The sequence below is a fragment of the Cnephaeus nilssonii genome (assembly GCF_951640355.1).
Source record: "Cnephaeus nilssonii genome assembly, chromosome: 9".
NCBI lineage: Eukaryota > Metazoa > Chordata > Mammalia > Chiroptera > Vespertilionidae > Cnephaeus > Cnephaeus nilssonii.
The window spans coordinates 96,223,387-96,241,425 of record NC_137080.1 but is presented as its reverse complement, the minus strand read 5'-3'; the positions used below and the strand labels follow the sequence as shown (position 1 = coordinate 96,241,425).

Sequence of the window (18,039 nt, the reverse complement as noted above, 5' to 3'; positions counted from 1 at the left end):
CCTGTAACCCAGGCACGTGCCCTTGACCTGGAATCAAAAGGACCCTTGGGTCCGAGGGCCAAAGCTCTAACCACTGAGAAACCCTGCCAGGGCTGGAAATGCATTTTTGAGAAAATTAAAAGAAAATGGTTTGCCCTGGCCGGTTTGGCTCAGTGGATAGAGCGTCGGCCTACAGACTGAAGGGTCCTGGGTTCGATTCCGATCAAGAGCACATGCCGAGTTGGGGGCTCAGTCCCCAGAAGGGTATATGCAGGAGACAGCCGATCTATCTCTCTCTCTCTCTTCCTTCCTCTCTAAAATCAATAAAAATATATTTTTTAAAAAGTTTAAAAAATAAAGTTAGTTATTTCAGAATGAGTGAGAAGTGACAAGAGGGACAGGAAAGTTGTGAAAGGTTTGTGAAAAAGGAATCTTGAGAAAAGAATTTTATGTGTGGTCAAGCTAAATAAGATTAAAATTAGGTTAAGTAAGCCCTAGCCGGTTTGCTCAGTGGTTAGAATATTGGCCCATGGACTGAAGGGTCGTGGGTTCGATTCTGGTCAAGAACACAGATTTCAGCTGCAGGCTCAGGGCGCGCGAGGGAGACAACCTATCGATGTGTCTCTCTCACGTGGATGTTTCTCTGACTCTCCCATGCCTCTCTCCTTGCCATTCTCTCTAAAAACCAATGGAAAAATATGCTCTGGTGAGGGTTAACAACAACAACAAAAGGGTTTAATTAAGTAAATAAATTTAAATATCAAAAATTAGAATTTGGTTTTCTCTGTTAAAAGGAGAAAGTTTTTCTATACTATTGATAAACTCTTTTTAAAAAAATATTTTATTGATTTTTTATAGAGAGGAAGGGAGAGGGAGAGAGAGAGAGTTAGAAACATCGATCAGCTGCCTCCTACACACCCCCTACTGGGGATGTACCCGCAACCAAGATACATGCCCTTGACCGGAATCGAACCTGGGACCCTTGAGTCCGCAGGCCCGACGCTCTATCCACTGAGCCAAACCGGTTAGGGCGGTAAACTCTTTTTAAAATTTTATTGATTTCAGAGAGGAAGGGTGAGGGAGAGAGATAGAAACATCAATTTTGAGAGAGAATCATTGATTGGCTGCCTCCTGCACGCCCCCCACAACCCCTCATGTGCCCTGACCCGAAATGAACTGTGACCTCCTGGTTCACAGGTCGATGCTCAACCACTGAGTCAGGATATTGGTATATTCTTACTAAATTATAAAGAGAAAACAAATATTCTGTGTTTTATTAAAACTATTTTATGTCCTCTGTTCCATCAGGTCTTTAATTGCTTGGGTAAATAGTCTTCTTAATATTAAAAGAGCTCAATTTTGTTAACAAATATTTAACTTTCTGTATTTGCCTGTGAAGTCTTTAATCGTCGCAATGATTAAACATAACCGGGTATTGTTTGACGGGGACCCATGATCCTATTTGACCATTATTTTTATTATTTATTTATTACTTTGAAAGAATCATTGGAATATTTTTTGTCGTTTTAAATTAACAACCAAAGCTGTGACCCATTGGCATGTGCCGGTTAGCCCGTGTTACTCAACGCAGAAGGAGCTGCGGGCTGCCGGCCCGTGCGGCTCTCCTGCGGGAACAGCTTCTGCGGGGCTTTGTGAACCTGAGCACAGGCCGGGCTCCGTTAGGGGTCCACGCGGCGCGGAGACCTGGGTGTCAACCAAAGGCCTGTTGGAGCCCAGGCTCCGGCCGCCAGAGCTGCGCCCCGAGGAGTCGGCCGCCCGCCCCGCAGCGCCGGCTGCCGCGCTCGCTCCCCCTCCGGTGCCCAGCGGGCTCACACCCCGGGGGCCTCGCTCCCCCTCCGGTGCCCAGCGGGCTCACACCCCGGGGGCCTCGCTCCCCCTCCGGAGCTCAGCGGTGCGCAGGGGGCAGGAGCGGACGAGCCATCCCTGGCCGGGCTTTCTCTCTCCCGCCTCCGGGCCAGTGCCATGCCCGCGAGCGGCGGCAGCGCCGGTTCTCCCGGGGCGCCTGGCGGGGCTGGGGGGCCGCGGTGGCGAGCACGGAGGAGGCCCAGGACACGGCACGGTTTGGGCAGAACGGCGCCGCTGCAGTGACGCTGAGGGACCGGACGACACCGGCTCCACCAGAGCCGCCCCGTCCGTCCGACCGTCCGTCGGGCGGAGACGTGTCCCTCTGTCTTCAGCCGCGGCCCCCCGGGGAGCCCCGGTCGCCGGCGGCGGCCAACACCAGCGGGGAGCGCGGGACCCCAGCGCCCGCGCCGCCCTCAGAAAGCTGACCAATGACTTGTAAACTTTTGAAATGTTTGACAAACTTCCCAAAATTAAGAAATTGGGGTCCTTTCTTTCTTAACCTAAACATAACTTTTGAGATTTTTAAGGAAAATCCATGGCGCCTTCTAAAGGATGCCCCCCTCTCTTTACAGGAGGAGGAAAGCAGCCGGGCCGGTGGCTCGGTGCGTGAGTGTCCGCGCGTGAACCAGGAGGTCCGGGTTCGGTTCCGTCAGGGCGCATGCCCAGGTTGGGGCTCGGTCCCCAGTGGGGGCATGCAGGAGGCAGCAGATTAATGACTCTCATCTTTGATGTTTCTCTCTCTCCCTTCTCTCTGAAGTCAATAAACATATTTAAAAACAAAAGGAGGGAAAAAACAAATTAGGTCTATTTGAGTTGCTAAAATTACATGGGAAGCATTGTATTCCTCAAAGTTAACAAAAAGAGCAAGACCAACAAGAATTAATAACCTGGGATTGAATGATTACACTTTTTATGACTTTTTATTTGAAATATTGCTGCTTCTTTACTTTTTTGTTTTTCTAGACATAAAGAAACATTTTTTCTTTGGCAACCTATGAATTAGAGCAATTATACCTTTGTAAGCAGAATTGAAACATTGACCTTTTTCTCCCTACTTGATTCCTCTAGGATTCAGCAATCACAGTGAGCATTCTTATTTTCATGACATTGTTATTTGCGTGCGTTAATAAGGATCTGTTCTCCTTGTCAGAGGACACATTTGGAAAGCGGCTATGTTACCAAGCTTTCGGTGGGATGTCCTTTGAGAGAGACGTACGTAGATTCAGAGACGAGCAGACAGCTTCAAGGGATTAGGAGTGACTTATGGAAGCCAATGAAACCGTTGGCCCCGCCGGCCGGACCCTGCTTGCAGCGTCTCGGAAGCCTGATCCGATGAGTGACGAAGGCCACTTCCTGCAGGTGCAGGGCCTCAGTTACTCTGGGGACCTCAAGAAGAGAGAAACTCGCCAAACCTATAGGTTTGTCTGATGACAAGTCCTTGCCGTGGCTTTTCTGGCCTCAGGGGCCTTTAAAGTTCCGTATGAAGATTCCTTATGACAAATTCCAACAAAGCAGATTTTTTTTAATTTTTTATTTATTTTAGAGAGAAAGAGAGAGGGAGAGATGGAAACATCAATGATGAGAATCATTGATTGGCTGCCTCCTGCATGTCCCCCATGGGGATCGAGCCCACAACCAGAAATTGAACCGTGACCACTGAGCCACACCGGCCGGGTAAAGCAGATTTTTAAAAACCTATTCTTGCTGTTCCTATGTAAATAACAAGCCAACTTGATTGAAACTAGATTTATTTCACAAACAAATTGGTCTTAGCTATATTTGGTAAAAATGAGGGTTATTTTAGAGAGCAAAATTGTTTAATACACCTTTCTGGATATTAGATTCTAGTGCTGTTCATTATCTTTTTTTGGCGTTACTGTTAATCCTCACCTGTGCCCTTGACCGCAATTGGACTCGGGACCCTTCAGTCCTCAGGCCAACGCTCTCACCACTGAGCTAAACCGGTTCTTTGGAGGATTTATTCATACAGCTAAACTGGACCAGATCTCGAATTCTAGTTTCCTCTAACATCTGGCTATGCGTCTCCAAGCTGACACTGCCCGTCTTTCTCGCATCCTTTGATTTGTCATCCTTGAGAACTAAAACTGCCCTTTTCCCAAAGTCATACCCGCTAAAGCGGACGACGTGATGTAACCGTCAGAGAAATCAGCAAGATCACCGGAGACATTCAAACTGCAGAGCAGGGCGGTCAGCCTCCGCTGCTCCGTCGGAAGGGACTCGGGCCAGACATCTAGACTGGCTGCCTTCAGAGCTCAGGGATGGGCTGACAGGCAGCGCCAATCGTCCCACCCTGTTTTCTTTTGTTTCCATGGAGAGGCGTGGTTGTAAATGCCTGGTAATGTGCACCAGAGGCCTACCAGTAATTTGGGAGCCACTGCATCCCGCCTCCTACAATGAGAGGCAACTGTTTAAGTGACCTGACCTAGTCCCTGAAACTCGTGTATGTTAGTAATATCTCAGCTGGTCCTTTCCTAATGCTGCAACCTAAAAATTGGCACAAATACTGAGCTGCCTATAAACTCGTATAGGCAAGCCTGTCCCCAGCCCTACCCCCTGTCTGCGGAGCATGCCAGGTCCAAGGAAGGCACTGCCACCTTGACATCAGGGACTTTAAAATGTTTTGTTTGATCTACGATGTTTTCTAAGAGAAAAAATCCTGACCAAAAGGGGAAATGAGTAGTAGAGTGAAGAAATGAAATACAGGCGACAGCAGGCGGGGAAACCTGCGGTGTGCGCAGGGCGGGTGACCCACTGGGGTGACCTAGATAGGGCCTTGGGTCCCCCTCCGCCTGCCCCCGCTGGGGCTGGAAGTCAGTCATGGGGTGAGAGGGCTGCTGTTACTCACCCCAGGCCCCACACTTGCCCACTCCGGGAAGGGGACCTGAAGTGCGATAGAGAGGTGAGAACTTTCCATCCCGCAGGAGGCGGCACCCTTTCCTCTCCTCCTCCTCGGGTTCTCCATGGCGTCCCCAGACACCATCCCAAGCCACCCCTCTCTCTCAGCCCCCTCCCAGCCCCCTCCTCAGCATCCTCCCTGCAGCCCAGGAGCTGCCGGAGGCGAGCGGCCCGGGGGCAGTCCTGCCGGGGCCTCTCCGGCTGCTCCCCGGCTCCTCAGCATCGGCAGGGCTGCCCTTGCGCGGGGCCTTTCTGCGTGTGCGCGCCTTTTCCAGCCATGACCCCGCTCTCACTGCTGGGCGGGACCCAAGAGAAGAAAGCGGTGTGTGTGTGGGGGGGGGGGGGGGGCATGCGGCTCTGAGAATCAGGTGCTTGGCGATGCTTTGGGGGTTGAGGAGATCCCCTCCGGCCGAGCCCACGCCGGGCCAGGCCGTTCCGGCAGAGTGGGGCCGGCCGCCGGGGGAGCCCGCTGGGTGCGAGCGTCCGGGGAAACGCAGGGGCGCCCTACGCAACCGCGCGCGGACCAGACTCGGGCTCGCTCGCCGGCGGCGCTCTTCATCGTCCGCTCCCGGCCGCCGTCCCGCTCCGCTCCCCGCGGCGTCAGCCCACCATCACCGCCCCGAAGAAGGTCTTCCCGCGGCGGGCGTCCACCAGGTCGGGGTGGCTGATGTTGACGAACACGCGCTCGCCCCGCCGCAGCCGCGCCAGGCCGCCGAAGCCCACGCTCGCGTACCAGAGCCTCCCGGCCGCGTCCGGCGCGGGGCGCACGGTCTCCGCGCCCTCCAGCAGCAGCTCGGGGGCCCCGCGGCCGTAGGCGCCGCCCGCCCGGTACAGCCGGCTCTGCAGCGTGAGCCCGCGGGCGAGGGGGCCGCGGTCGGCGGGGGGCGCGCGGCCGCGGTAGCCCACGTGGCAGTAGAGGTAGTAGAGGCCGTCCCGCGGCAGCGCCAGCCCCGCGGCGCCGAACTGCGCGCCGCTCCGCACGAACGCCTCCTCCTTCGCTGCCTCCCAGCCCAGCCCGCCGCCCTGCGTCCAGGCGCCTGCGGAGAGAGCGCGGCTCTCGGGTCCCGTCCCCCATCCCCCATCCCCGGGGAGCGCCGCCGCCCGGGGCTCCCGGAGGGCGGGCAGGGGCCGGGCCGGGCAGGTCCACGAGGTCCTTACCTATGAGGTGGGCCGCCGGGGGCCCGGGGCTGGGGTCGGTTTCTGCGGCCTGCTCCGGCAGCTCCTGGGGCCCTGGAAGGGGCGAAGAGCCCAGGATTGGGGCAGGGCGGCCGCCGCGCCTGGTCCCGGGACGAGGCCCTGCATCCCCGGAGGAAGAGCAGAGTGTAGGGGGGGGGGGGGGTGCAGATGGATGGGGGCGAGGAGTCCCGGGAGCTGGAGCGGGAGGGGAGACGGTCTGCTCTTACCCAGTCGCTGCTGGGCCTGTGCTTGTGCCCCGGGGTGAGGGGGCTCTGCCACCTGGACGGGGCGGGAGGGTCACAGTGCCCAGAGGTCAGTCCAGCTGATGCCAACCCCACCTCCCACTGTAGACCCAGCCTCCCGCCAGCACCATCTCCCTGGAGGGGAGAGCAAGCCGCGCAGGTACACTGGGCAGAGCGACAGGAGGAGTAAGTCTTGGGAAGGGGAAGGAGACAGACAGACAACCGGGAAGGGGCTTGGAGACATCAGGAGGCAGCAGCAGCAAGGAGCATGGGAAAGGACCAGCACAGAGGAGGGCCAGACGGGCCGGCTGAGCAGGTGACACAGGGACCCGGCAGATGAGCAGCACAAACCCTCGGCCCTGGCTGCAGCCACTCACCAGCCCTGGCTTCGGGGGCGCCACGACCAGCACGGCCAGCACAGTGATGGGCACAGCCAGCAGCAGGGTCACCAGGGAGGCGGCTCCTGCCACAGCCAGCAGGAGGCAGCCCTTCCCCTGGGGCCTCCTCCCCCAGCCCTCCAGCCCCAGGGCCCCCATTGAGACTGAGCCAGGGCCAGGGCAGGGGGGCTTTCATATCTCAGGGGTGGGGCCACCCCCTCCCCATAGACCCACACACCTGGCTGGGACTTTCCACACACCCCTGCTCCCCTCACCCAGCTTCCTGTTTACCCAGAGCTGGGGTGGGGCAGCTGGATGCCTGGGTTCCTTGAACTGGGGAAGGTGTGGAGGCGAGGAGGCAGGCTTTCGGGGTAGATCTGGAGGGTGTCTTGAGGTCTCCTGGCTCCGGAGGGAGGGAGCGTGGCCCGAGCAGGGCAGCTGGCTTGCAGAAAGCCTGGCAGCAAAGCTGCAATGAGAACACAAAACTCCCGATACCCAGCACAGCCTGCAGCCCTCTGCACCCCAGAGGCGGGTGCTGCACAGAGGGCTGCACCCCAACCCTGAGGTCCAGAACGGGGGTCTTGAGGGATAGATGTCCCTGAGAAGAGCTATCCCTGCACTGGGCTGACCTCCATTCCCATGCTCCCCCCAGCCCCCAGAACTGGCTGCCCGGCAGCGATGGCAGCTGAGGAGGGATGGGGAGCATCACCTCCCTGGCTCCAGAGTGCACAGAAGAGCCGCAAGGCATCCCCCAAAGAGCTTGGCACCCAGAGTCCTAGCCATTGAGCAGATGCTGACTAAATGTTAGGAAGAAATGACAAAGGAATGATCCAGCAAAGTCAAGCAGCACTGATAAATGAATGCTGTGGTGGACAGTGCGGAGCACGGGGCTGATGGAGGGGTTGAGGGAAAGGCCGGGCCCGAGGAAGTTAGAGGTGGCTGCACATCATCTCCCCTTCTCAAGGGCGTGTGTGTGTTTGGATAATAACAGTAATATAGCTAATAGGGCCCTAGCCGATTTGGCTCAGTGGATAGAGTGTCAGCCTGCGGACAGAAGGGTCCCAGGTTCAATTCCAGTCAAGGGTTGCAGGCTCGGTACAACGTGCAGGAGGCAGCCAATCAAGGATTCTCTCTCATCATTGATGTTTCTACCTCTCTTCCTCTCTGAAATCAATAAAAATAGATTTAAATATATATATAGGCAAATAGCACTTAGCATGTGCCTGCCACGGATCTATACACTTTATATACAATAATTATTTTAATCCTGACAAAAATCCTGTAAGAGGCACAGAGAAGTTAAGGAACTTGTGGAAGGTCACACAGTAACGGTAGAGTCAGGATTTGAAACCCAGGCAGTCTGGCTTCAGAGCCTTGACCACGAGACAGTGGAAAAGCTAAGTGCTGGCTTCAGGTTTGTGTACTTCACTGCCTGCGAACGCCGCCTCCCTCGGCCCCCAAAACAGAAATGGAGAAGCAGACGCTGGACTCCAGTGATAAACACGGCAGAGAGGTTAGAGGTGAAATGCACTGATGTGTGCAACGTTGAAAGGTATCATAACGAGATGAATAATGAGTGATAAAGCAAATGTAGAAAAACGCTAATTGTAGAATCTAGGTGGTAGGGATATGTTCACTGTTCAATTCTTCCCATTTTTCTCTATTTAAGCTTTTTAATAATAAATCTCTTTTAAAAATGAGACGGACTATTGTCCTGTCCCGCAGTGGGGAGCGCTGGAGGGGAGAGGGAGAAAGTAGCAGAAAGTTTCTGAATTTGCATGTGGACCCGGCACCAGATCTCCTGAGCCCGGGCTCCCCATGAGCTCCCAGTCTCCGCCTCCTCAGGCCCGGGCAGTCCTGGGGCGCCTCCCTCTCCACCCCGGCGGCGCCGGGAGGCCTTTGTCCAGGCCTCTGCCCAGAGGGCCTCCGACCACTGCCTTGCTCACCTCCGTGCCCCACCTGAGAACGCTGCCTCCCGCAGGGAGTCCGCCCGGACGGCCATCCCTCCCTTCCGAACACTAGCCAGTCACAGCCCTAGACCTAACCGCAGTGCCGATTAGACTTAGTCCGGCTGCCTTGGACTTTGCGGTTGTAAATCAGTCAGCCACGCACCCTGAGAGAGGGGGGAGGGAGGGAGGGAGGGAGGGAGGGAGGGAGGGAGGGGGGCGCCCCAGCCACCAGTGAGCCACCCTGCAACCACCAGAGCCCTCCGTGTGGTGCAGGGTCAGGTGTGTGCACGCCGCCCACCGGTCAGGGCACGCGAGGCAGGTGGGAGGCGTGGGGAAGGTGGTCAGGGCAGCCCCCGAGGAGGCCAAGTCGCTGGCTCCTTGCAGGGTCGGTAGGACGGCTGGAGCTGAGCAGGTGCTCTGTCCCGTCCCAGGGTCTGAAAGGAAGGGTGTCCTCACCTAACCCTGAAAGCCCAACTTCTCTCTAAGGATGCGGGGAGACACCAAGGCTGAGGGAGAAGGGGAAGCCGGCGGGGGCGGGGGGGGGGCGGGGAGAATGCCTGCGGTGAGCACTTGCTTCCCCGGGCCGCTCACTCGGCTGTCTGTCAGCTAGAGCCCCCACCCGCCCCCTCTGTCCGCCCCCCCCCCCCCCCCCCCCCCGCCTGCAGGCCATGGGTGAGCTGGGAGAGAGCAGGGATCCTTGGCAGGGAGAGCGGACGGACACCCCAGAGTGAGATGAGGCTGTGAGGAGCCGGAGGGCATGGCTTTGAGGCTCCCTGGGCCCCAGAGGAGTCCTGCCCGGCCTCCGGCCTCCGGCCTCCGTCTCGGATCCCTCCAAAGTGAACAACAGCCCACTCCCCCTCGTGGCCGCTCGGGCCTCCTGCCACCTGGGCCTCCGCTCCACCCCCACCCCCACCCCCACACAGCAGTTCCCCTCGGGCCCAGGAGGCTGTTTCCACGCCCCGGTCTGTGCATCCGGCCGGGGTGAAGGCCGAGGCCTCCGCTCTGCCCTCAGACAGGAACCAGCGGCTGCCAGGCAGGAAGCCTGAAGGGAAGTTAGGGGCCCCAGAGGCTCCGGCCCTCGCCAGCAGGATCTGCCCGAGCTGCCGGGGCTGGACGCCTGCCCGCTGCCCTTCCACCGGCCCCCACACGCACGCCACACCCAGCCCCTCCCCGCCATCGCTCTTCCTGAGCCGAACCCAGAACTGTGCCGGGCTGGAGAGGCCCAGGCGCCACCGTCAGTCCCGGGGCGGGGGGGGGGGGGGGGGGGGGGGGGGGAGCGGCCCTCACAGAGCGGGCACCACAGCCCCATGCTGCGCTGAGGAGCGGTGACGGGAAGTGCCAGGTCAGGGCTGGGCAGGAGCGAGGCCGCTGGGCCTGGGGAGATTGAGACAGAGGTGGACTTGGCAGATGAGGAACTTGAGGCACATGACTCGCCCAGGCCACCTGGGCCGCTGGGCAGGGGCCAGTTTGCCTACCTCGGACCAGTCTCCCGTGCCCGTCTCATGGCAACTGGTGATGCTGTCCCATCAGGTGAGGCAGCCTCGCCCGGGCCCAGGCACAGTGGGTGCAGCGTGGGGTGTGCAGGCCAGGGCCAGCGGGGAGTGGGCAAAGACTGGGGGTGGGGGTGGCAGTGGGAGCCTCCAAGGGTGAGCGACCCTTTAGTACAGCTCCTCATGTTGTGGTGACCCCAACCACAAAATTGTTTTCGTTGCTACTTCATAACTGTATTTTGTTACTCTTATGAGTCGTAATGTAAATATCCGTGTTTTCCGATGGTCTTAGGCGACCCCCATGAAAGGGGTCGCGACCCACAGGTTGAGAACCGCTGCTGTAGAGCCTAAGACCATCGGAAAACACAGATATTTACATTACGATTCATAACAGTAGCAAAATTACAGTTATGAAGTAGCAACGAAAACAATTTTATGGTTGGGGGTCACCACAGCATGAGGAACCGCATTAAAGGGCCGCGGCGTTAGGAAGGCTGAGAACCACTGGATTGGAGGGATGGTGGGTGGTGCCTCTGCCGGAGGCCCGGTTACCGGCGGTGAAGGGCCTGAGGGCCTGCTTTTCTGCCTCTAAAACTGCTGGAGGGGCCGCTGAGCTCCTCGCCAGCCAGGCGGTGGGGTGAGCTGGAGAGGGAAGGGGCGCTCACACTCCCCCCTTCTCCCCAGGTGCCTTTTACCTCTATGCGGGCTTGGGGCTGGGGGGGCTCCTGGCTGTGGCTGTGGCTGTTCTGTCCGCCTGCCTGTGTCGGCTCCATCGGAGAGGTGAGCCTGCCCTGACCCCCCTCATTGCCCCACAACAATGCCCCGTGTGGCCCCCCCCACACCCTTCCTACCGCTTTCCCAGGGCGCCCCTCAACCCTGACACCCCCTGGGGAGGAAGGTGAGAAGCTCGGGGGGCGGGGAGACTGTCCGAATGGAGAGGCCAGGCTTTGGCCGTGGGAACCCCAGGAAAGGCAGCAGTGAGGGGCCACCGCTGTGGGGGGGGGGCACTCAGGGGGCTGGGGCGCCAGGGTTGGGTCCCGCTGAGCTGCTTCCTTTCTTCCAGTGAGGAAGCTGGAGAGGAGCTGGGTGAGTCTGGGGCCAGGGGCCTGGGTGAGGGGCAGCAAGAGGGGCTGAGACAGGGATGGGGGAGGCGAGAGGAGAGCAAGCAGGGGTGTGCGTCAGTGAGAAAATAGAGAATGAGTAGAAAAGAGGAAAGAAATGGTACAGATATAGGAAGAGGGAATAAGAGAAAAGAGAGAGAGAGAGAGAGAGAGAGAGAGAGAGAGAGAGAGGCAGAAATGAGACGAAGAGTGAAAGAGAAAGTAAGAGAGAAGGAAGGAAACAGACACCAAGACAGAGTAAGAGGGTGGGAGAGTGAGACACACACGAGGAAGGGCAATGAGGGGAAGGACCCGAGCTGAGGGCTGCGCGGGGGCGGGGGGGGGGGGAGCAGGGAGGGAGAAGAGGAAGGAGGGAGAGGAGGAGGGAAGGGGAGGAGGAGGAGGGAGAGGAGGAGGAGGAGGGAAGGGGAGGAGGAGGAGGGAAGGGGAGGAGGAGGAGGGAGAGGAGGAGGGAAGGGGAGGAGGAGGAGGGAAGGGGAGGAGGAGGAGGGAAGGGGAGGAGGAGGAGGGAGAGGAGGAGGGAAGGGGAGGAGGGAGGGAGAGGAGGAGGGAGAGGAGGAGGAGGAGGAGGGAGAGGAGGAGGGAGAGGAGGAGGAGGAGGAGGGAGAGGAGGAGGGAAGGGGAGGAGGAGGAGGGAGAGGAGGAGGGAAGGGGAGGAGGAGGGAGAGGAGGAGGGAAGGGGAGGAGGAGGAGGGAGAGGAGGAAGGAAGGGGGAGGAGGGAGGGAGAGGAGGAGGGAAGGGGAGGAGGAGGAGGGAGAGGAGGAAGGAAGGGGGAGGAGGAAGGGAGAGGAGGAGGGGAGGGGAGGAGGGAGGGAGAGGAGGAGGGAGAGGAAGAAGGAAGGGAGAGGAGGCTGAGGAAGTAATGAAGGAAGAAAGTGGGGGTGGGGCGAGAGCTCCCAGGGAAGGCTGGGAGAGGCCCTGTGACCCCGCCAGCCTGTGTGCCCGGCCCAGGCCCAGGCCCAGCTCCCCGAGCAGGAGGAGCTCCACTACGCGTCTCTGCAGCGACTGCCCCACCGGGAGCCGCCGGGCCATGGCCACGGCCACCGGGAAAGGGAAGACCCCCCGCAGGACCCCGGCACCGACTACACCTTCATTGCTGACCAGAAGCCCGCCTGAGCACCCGCCCCCACCCCGGTGCATCCTGTGGCTCCCCCAGTAAACACCTTGGTCTCAAACTTCCTGTGTCTCAGGCTTCTCAGTCCATCTCAAGCCCCTCAGCACTGCCACCACCAAACTTAAGTGACTTCCCTTCCCACACACTCCGGGGTCAAGTAGTGATTTCTTGGCTAAAGAAGGGTGTCTAGGGACCAAGCTCCCCTGAAGGCTTGAACAGAATACAATAGTCCCTCCTTTATCCAGGTTTGGCTTTGAAACAGTGGGAACACTGGTCCGGGTACCCACAGTCAGAAAATAGTAAATGGAAAATTCCAGAAATAATAATTCCTAGGTTTTAAATGGCGCACCATTCTGAGTAGCGTGATGAAATCTCTATCGCGCTCCACCCTGCCCGGGGCATGGCTTACCTGTTTGTCCCGCGAACCCACCCTGGATATGCTACCTGGCCTAGTCACTTAGTAGCCAACCAGGTTGCAAGATCAGCAGTCGAGGTATCACTGTGCTTGTGTTCAAGTCACCCTATCGCAGTCCAGTGCCCACGCCATTCACCTCACGTCCTCCATCACATCGGCAGGCACTGTATCCTCTCACATCACAGGAAGCAGGGTGAGTACAGGGCAATAAGATACCTTGAGAGAGAGAAACACAGTCACATCATTTATATTACAGTACTGGAGGCCCGGTGCACGATGCTGGTGCACAGTGCGGTCCCCAGGCCTGGCCGGCGATCGAAGCGTGAGTGTCTGGCGTGGAAGGGCAGGTCCCAGCTGACCTCTGGGCCCTGGGCAGCACCTGGGCCCCCGGGGCCCCACGTGCCCCCCTCTGCCTGAGTCATCGGACCCCTGCCTGACCCTCTCAGCATCTGGGAGCCAGGCAGCGGCCCCACCCACCGCCACCGCTGCTGGTCGCCATCTGTGGGGCAGTCGGGCCCCACCCACACCTGCCTGGGCCTGGCACCGCCCGCTCACCTGCTCCACCATCCCGCTGCGGTCCCGCTCTCCTCTGGGCTCATTGGGGCCAGCAGCACCTCCACTGCTGCCCGCCGCCAGCGCCGTGGCACAGACGCCCACCATGTTCCGCGCTGCCACCTGGTGGTCAGCACACATCATAGCGAGCGGTAGAACTGGTCAAACTCATGGTCAAGGGGACAATTTGCATATTAGGCTTTTATTATATAGGATATTGTTATAATTGTCCCATTTTATCATCATTGTTGTTATCTCTTACCATGCCTAATTTATAAATTAAACTTCATCATAGGCATGTATGTACAGGAAAAAACCACAGTATATAGAGGGCTCAGTTCCGACCATGGTCTCAGGCATCCATGAGGAGTCTTGGAAGGTACCCCCATGGAGGAGACTATTGTATTTGTCTGTGGGCAGTTGGCAACTGGACCAATCAGATTTGACAGCCCTCGTTTCTCAGGAGACCCAGCCTCTGCCTCCTGGGCTGGGAGAGCTGGGCCACTGCCTGTGGAGCCCAGGCTGAGCGGGGCGGGGAGTCCAGGCACAGTTGCTGGGAAGCTCCTCCTTGGACATTCCTAGGCCAGGCTTAGCAGAAGGGAGAACCCGGAGAGGGGCACACCGGGGGGTTGGGGGATGGGGAAGGAAACACAGAGACTCATTGGAAGTTAGTGGTGGGCCGATTTATTGGGGTCCCCTGAAGAGCTGGGGTCACTGGGGTCTGGAATCACTCATCAGAGGCATCCAAGAGGCGCAGTGTCCCCAGGCGGCAGTGGCCTGGGTGTGAGGTGGCCGAGTCCCTGGTGCTGCGACCCTCCTCTCGCCTTGGCCTCTGTCTCCGCCCCCTCCAGCTCGCTCGCTGCTCCGCCTTCTCTTCGGCCATCACGGCTCCAGGACTCACACTTGCCGTGGTAATAGATGGTGCTGCCCATGGCCACGGAGAGGAAACTGAAGGCATAGAATCCAGCCCGAAGGAGGAGGGCTGTGAGGGCCCCTGGCCCAGGCGGTCCTGCATGCGGGTGGTGAAGGGCTTGGTAAGGGGACTGGGGAAGAGGTGTGCACGCAGGAGGACTCTCAACTTCAGGGAGAGTGGAGCCTCCAGCCAAGGGGGGGGGGGGGGGGGGCTCACCTTTCTCCACCACCAGCAGAGTCCCATTCCCGGTCCCGACACCCAGGCCCAGCACCTCCACCCTGCACACGTAGACGCCGGCGTCTCGGCCTCGGGTATCCCAGATGTGCAGCTCCGCCTGGTGGTCATAGAGGAAGCGGGAAGAGGCAAGAGGGGCCAGGCGGCCCCCAAACTCTGGGGTCCCATTCCTCACTTCCTTCCCCGGGGCCACCTTATCCCGGTACCATGTGACAGAGCCAATGGCCGTTGTCCCTTGGCTGGCGTTGAAGGAGCAGGGCACAAGGACAGCGGCACCCTCCCGGGCGTGGATCTCAGGGGGCTGGGACACCCAGAGAGCACAGGATGCTGGGGGCAGAGAAGACCCAGGTAAATGCCTCCCCGGATAACCCAGGAGAAAAGGCAAGAGCGCTCACCGTGGAATGCCCCAGCCTGTGGGAGCCTCGTTCATCCCTTTCTCTTCACCAAGCTAATATTTAATATTGCTTATTAAACCCCTTTCTGATTCTCCCCTGGGCCGGCTCGCCCCTGCCTTTCGCTGTGTCCCGGCTGCACTCAGCAGCAGCGTCCTGCTGAAGCTTCCCCTGCGACAGCCACAGGGGAGCTCCCTGGCGAACGGGCGCCAGTTAGCTGTGTCATCGATCACATCTCTCCAGGCACCACTGCCCGAGGCGACCGCGCACCACCTTGCTGCTCTGTGTGCAGTTAAAGAGCACCAAGTACTGAAATCTCCAGGGGAAAACCTGGCTGTCACTGATTGAGATCCCCACGTAACTGATCCAAATGGATGAATTGAACCAACTCTTAAAATCCCTGATTAAATTCTCGAGTTAGTGAGATTTACCAGGCATTCTTCTATTTCAGTGGTTCTCAAACTTGACAGCACCTAGCGTCTTTGTTGAACAGGCCCTGGGCCCACCCCAGAGACTTTTACTCGGTGGGTCTGGAGGGGTGTGGAGGGGCCTGGGCTTGCCCCGGGAACCAGCTGATCTGCAGCTACAGGTCTGAGTCCAGGAATAGGCCTGACAGGGAAGATCTCTCAGTGAATTAAAGTCAGTTTCACTAGGAAACTTAGATTTAATGAGGTCTCCCGAACTCCTAATGATCTCTACACCGAGATATAAACTCATCAAATTAAAACTGACCCCTTTAAAGAAATTGACCACTTCAAGCCAATTTTGCTGGTTCTTTCAAGTTTATCTTATGGAGGGTGGCTGGGAAGAAAGGAGCTCCGGGGGGAAGCTGGGCGTGACCGTGACCGTGACCGTGACCATGACCGTGCCAGCAGGCAGCCTGAGGGAACCGAGCAGGGAGTTCCGGGTGTCAGCTCCCGTCAGGGCTCAAGGTGCAGCCCCCACCAAGCCTGCTCTCCAGACATCTCTAGCCAGCCTCCCCGGGCCCCGGCCCACCCCCTCCGGGTCCGGGAGAAAGCCGTCACCTGGATGGAGCGTGGTGAAGGCGAGCAGCAGCGTCCAGGCCGCGTGGGAGGGCATTCTGGCGGACGGACGAGGGGCCTGAGCAGCGAGGCTGGCCGAGGAGGAGCGGCCCTCGCTGAGCAGCCTTGGTCACCAAACGCCGGTGGAGCCTTCTGTGACGCACAGGGCTACATCACTCGCCAAGCACCTGGCCTCCTGGCACCTTGGGCAGGAAATGCATGGCCGAGGAGAGGCCCTGCGGAGGCGAGATCTGGGTCTCGGGAGGTGCGGCAGCCTGTGGGCAGGTGGCTTAAGTGTTTGAGAGGGAGTGGAGGCCTAGGTGTCTGGCAAGTGAGACCAGGATGTGGTTCCCCCAACTTCCGATGTTCGAGAAGACCAGCCCTTAACCCAGAAGCCCTCCGGGAGCCCTCCTGGGCCCAGAGCGAACCCGCTTTCCCACCCCACCCGTCGGCTCATCCGTGCCCAGGCCCACCCATCCGTTTCTCTCCCTGGAATCCCACCCTCCCCCGGGCCGCTCTACAGATTCTATCATCCAGGGGGTTAGAAGAAGCGAGCTGATTGGTGGTGGTGACAAGGTTTGCTCGGGGCTTGGCTCCTGTTTAACTTAGACCTGCGAGGTTTGGCGGGGTGCGTGCAGCTGATGGGGAAGTTTGAACCTTCATATTCAGGTCTCCGTGGAAGGAGTTCAGCTGGCCGGCGCGCTTTACCAGGACTGCCCCCGACTGGTAAATTCACTCGTTTACTGCTGCATCACCATTTAACCAGCATCCGCTGAGAACGCAGTGTCCATTCCATGGAATGTGTTTGCACAGACACAAATGAAGGGCACATTGTGTTACATGCAGCTCACGGTTGTAGAGGGGTTAATGCAGGAACATGGCTCACACGTGCATGGCAGAGCCGTGTGAGGGGCACAGCACGCGACCACAGGGTTACCTGTAACGTGCCTGGTGGAACAGGGCCAGCCCTCCCCACACACTTCTCTCTGGCTCCTTTTATGTTATGTATCTATTTATTTATTTTTACAATCCTTACCTGAGGATATGTTTATTGACGAGAGAGAGAGAGAGAGAGAGAGAGAGAGAGAGAGAGAGAGAGAAATACCAGCACACAGGGCTCTCTGTACCCTTTTAGATTAACCTTTTGCACTCGGATGTCGAGATTAAAATTACTCTTTGAATGTATCAATAATTTGAAATATAAAAAAATCCAAATAAATAAGTTTGTATGAAAAGAAACTCCAGTTTGTTATTCTACTGCCGCGCTTTGTAAAATCTGGGGTATTTAAAAAATTAAATCCCGAGTGGAATACAGGAATCGAGAAAAAAGCCAGCGAGTGCAAAGGGTTAGTGCGTTGCTTTTCTTTGTGCCTGTGTTTCTAGCTCCGTTCACAATACAGTGTAGATTGCTAGCCCCCCCACCCCACCCCCCGCCCCGGGGGTTTGCTCTTTATTGTTTGGAGAAGCAGTCATCTGACGGTGGAGACCGCCGGCTTGGAGTCTGGCTGGGCGCAAAGGCCAGCTCCCGGCAAACCCTAAGCTGGAAGAGTGTCACGTCTCAGAACCCCGACAAGCAGGCGGCCGCCCAGCCGGGAGGACCGCTTCAGCCCTGCCCACCCGCGGGACGGAGCTGCCAGGCTGGGCACGGTCTGCCCCCTGGTGGTCACGGAGCGTGAGGAAGCCGGCGGCACCAAGAGGCGGCTTTTCTCACCTGGCTTCCGCCCGGTCCCTTACCTTGCCTTGTCCCGTCGACACCTGTCACCACGCGGAGTCAACGTAGAGAAAACTGTGTCTTCCGCTCAACTGTGAGAAGCCCACAGTCCGGGCAGGGAGGGGCGGTCACCACTCAGCGGCTGGGGGGGGCTGCGGAGCGCACACCCTCAGGGCGCTCCCCACGGCCCAGGCAGCGGCTGCAGGCGGCCCGCTGGAGTCCGGTCCCGCTGCTGACGCGCCTGCGAAGTGGGAGTAGCATCTGTTACTCCCAGGCCCTGCTGTGCTGGGATGACCCAAGTCACAGCTGGCCTGAACTGAAGGGGGCCTTGCTCTCTTCCTCCTTCCTCTGCCTGCGATTTCCAACACCCAAAACGGCTGTAGATTCCGAAGACAACACGTAGATTCACTCGTCTACAATCAACCTGGGATGTGCGTGGGCCTTTTTCAGTAACTCTGAGACGCTCTGGGGAACCTCAGCGTGCCCGATGGGAACTGCCGTGCAAATTAACTCAGTAGGCACAAGGATGGGATCTTGCAAAAGAACGGTTTACCAGGGACTCGAGACTC

At 58.3% G+C, this 18,039-nt stretch overlaps 3 protein-coding genes across 5 annotated transcripts; 1 reads left to right on the top strand and 2 right to left on the bottom strand.

The window, feature by feature from the left end:
- Positions 1-3,407: 3,407 nt before the first annotated feature.
- LTB (lymphotoxin beta) lies at positions 3,408-6,752 on the bottom strand. Of its 2 annotated transcripts, none has more exons than XM_079781084.1 (4): positions 6,557-6,752; positions 6,165-6,216; positions 5,920-6,057; positions 3,408-5,798 (listed from the first exon to the last, which is right to left on the bottom strand). In XM_079781084.1, exons 1-4 carry the CDS (start codon positions 6,713-6,715, stop codon positions 5,362-5,364), a joined length of 786 nt encoding a protein of 261 aa, XP_079637210.1. In that variant the 5' UTR covers positions 6,716-6,752; the 3' UTR covers positions 3,408-5,361. The 2 variants fall into 2 exon arrangements, with proteins under 2 accessions (XP_079637210.1, XP_079637211.1); XM_079781085.1 differs by having other exon boundaries at positions 5,920-5,991.
- A 3,035-nt stretch (positions 6,753-9,787) lies between these two features.
- Positions 9,788-12,275, top strand: LST1 (leukocyte specific transcript 1). Of its 2 annotated transcripts, none has more exons than XM_079780662.1 (4): positions 9,788-10,035; positions 10,680-10,775; positions 11,059-11,081; positions 12,069-12,275. In XM_079780662.1, the coding sequence occupies exons 1-4, from the start codon at positions 10,008-10,010 to the stop codon at positions 12,231-12,233; spliced, it is 312 nt and encodes a 103-aa protein (XP_079636788.1). In that variant the 5' UTR covers positions 9,788-10,007; the 3' UTR covers positions 12,234-12,275. The 2 variants fall into 2 exon arrangements, with proteins under 2 accessions (XP_079636788.1, XP_079636787.1); XM_079780661.1 differs by having other exon boundaries at positions 12,051-12,275.
- A 1,650-nt stretch (positions 12,276-13,925) lies between these two features.
- On the bottom strand, positions 13,926-16,214 carry NCR3 (natural cytotoxicity triggering receptor 3; the record flags this gene model as incomplete). Its single annotated transcript, XM_079780156.1, is given in 5 exon segments — positions 13,926-13,951; positions 13,954-14,041; positions 14,044-14,207; positions 14,328-14,672; positions 15,763-16,214. Coding segments are annotated over 5 exon segments (678 nt in total). The 5' UTR covers positions 15,818-16,214.
- Positions 16,215-18,039: the final 1,825 nt, after the last annotated feature.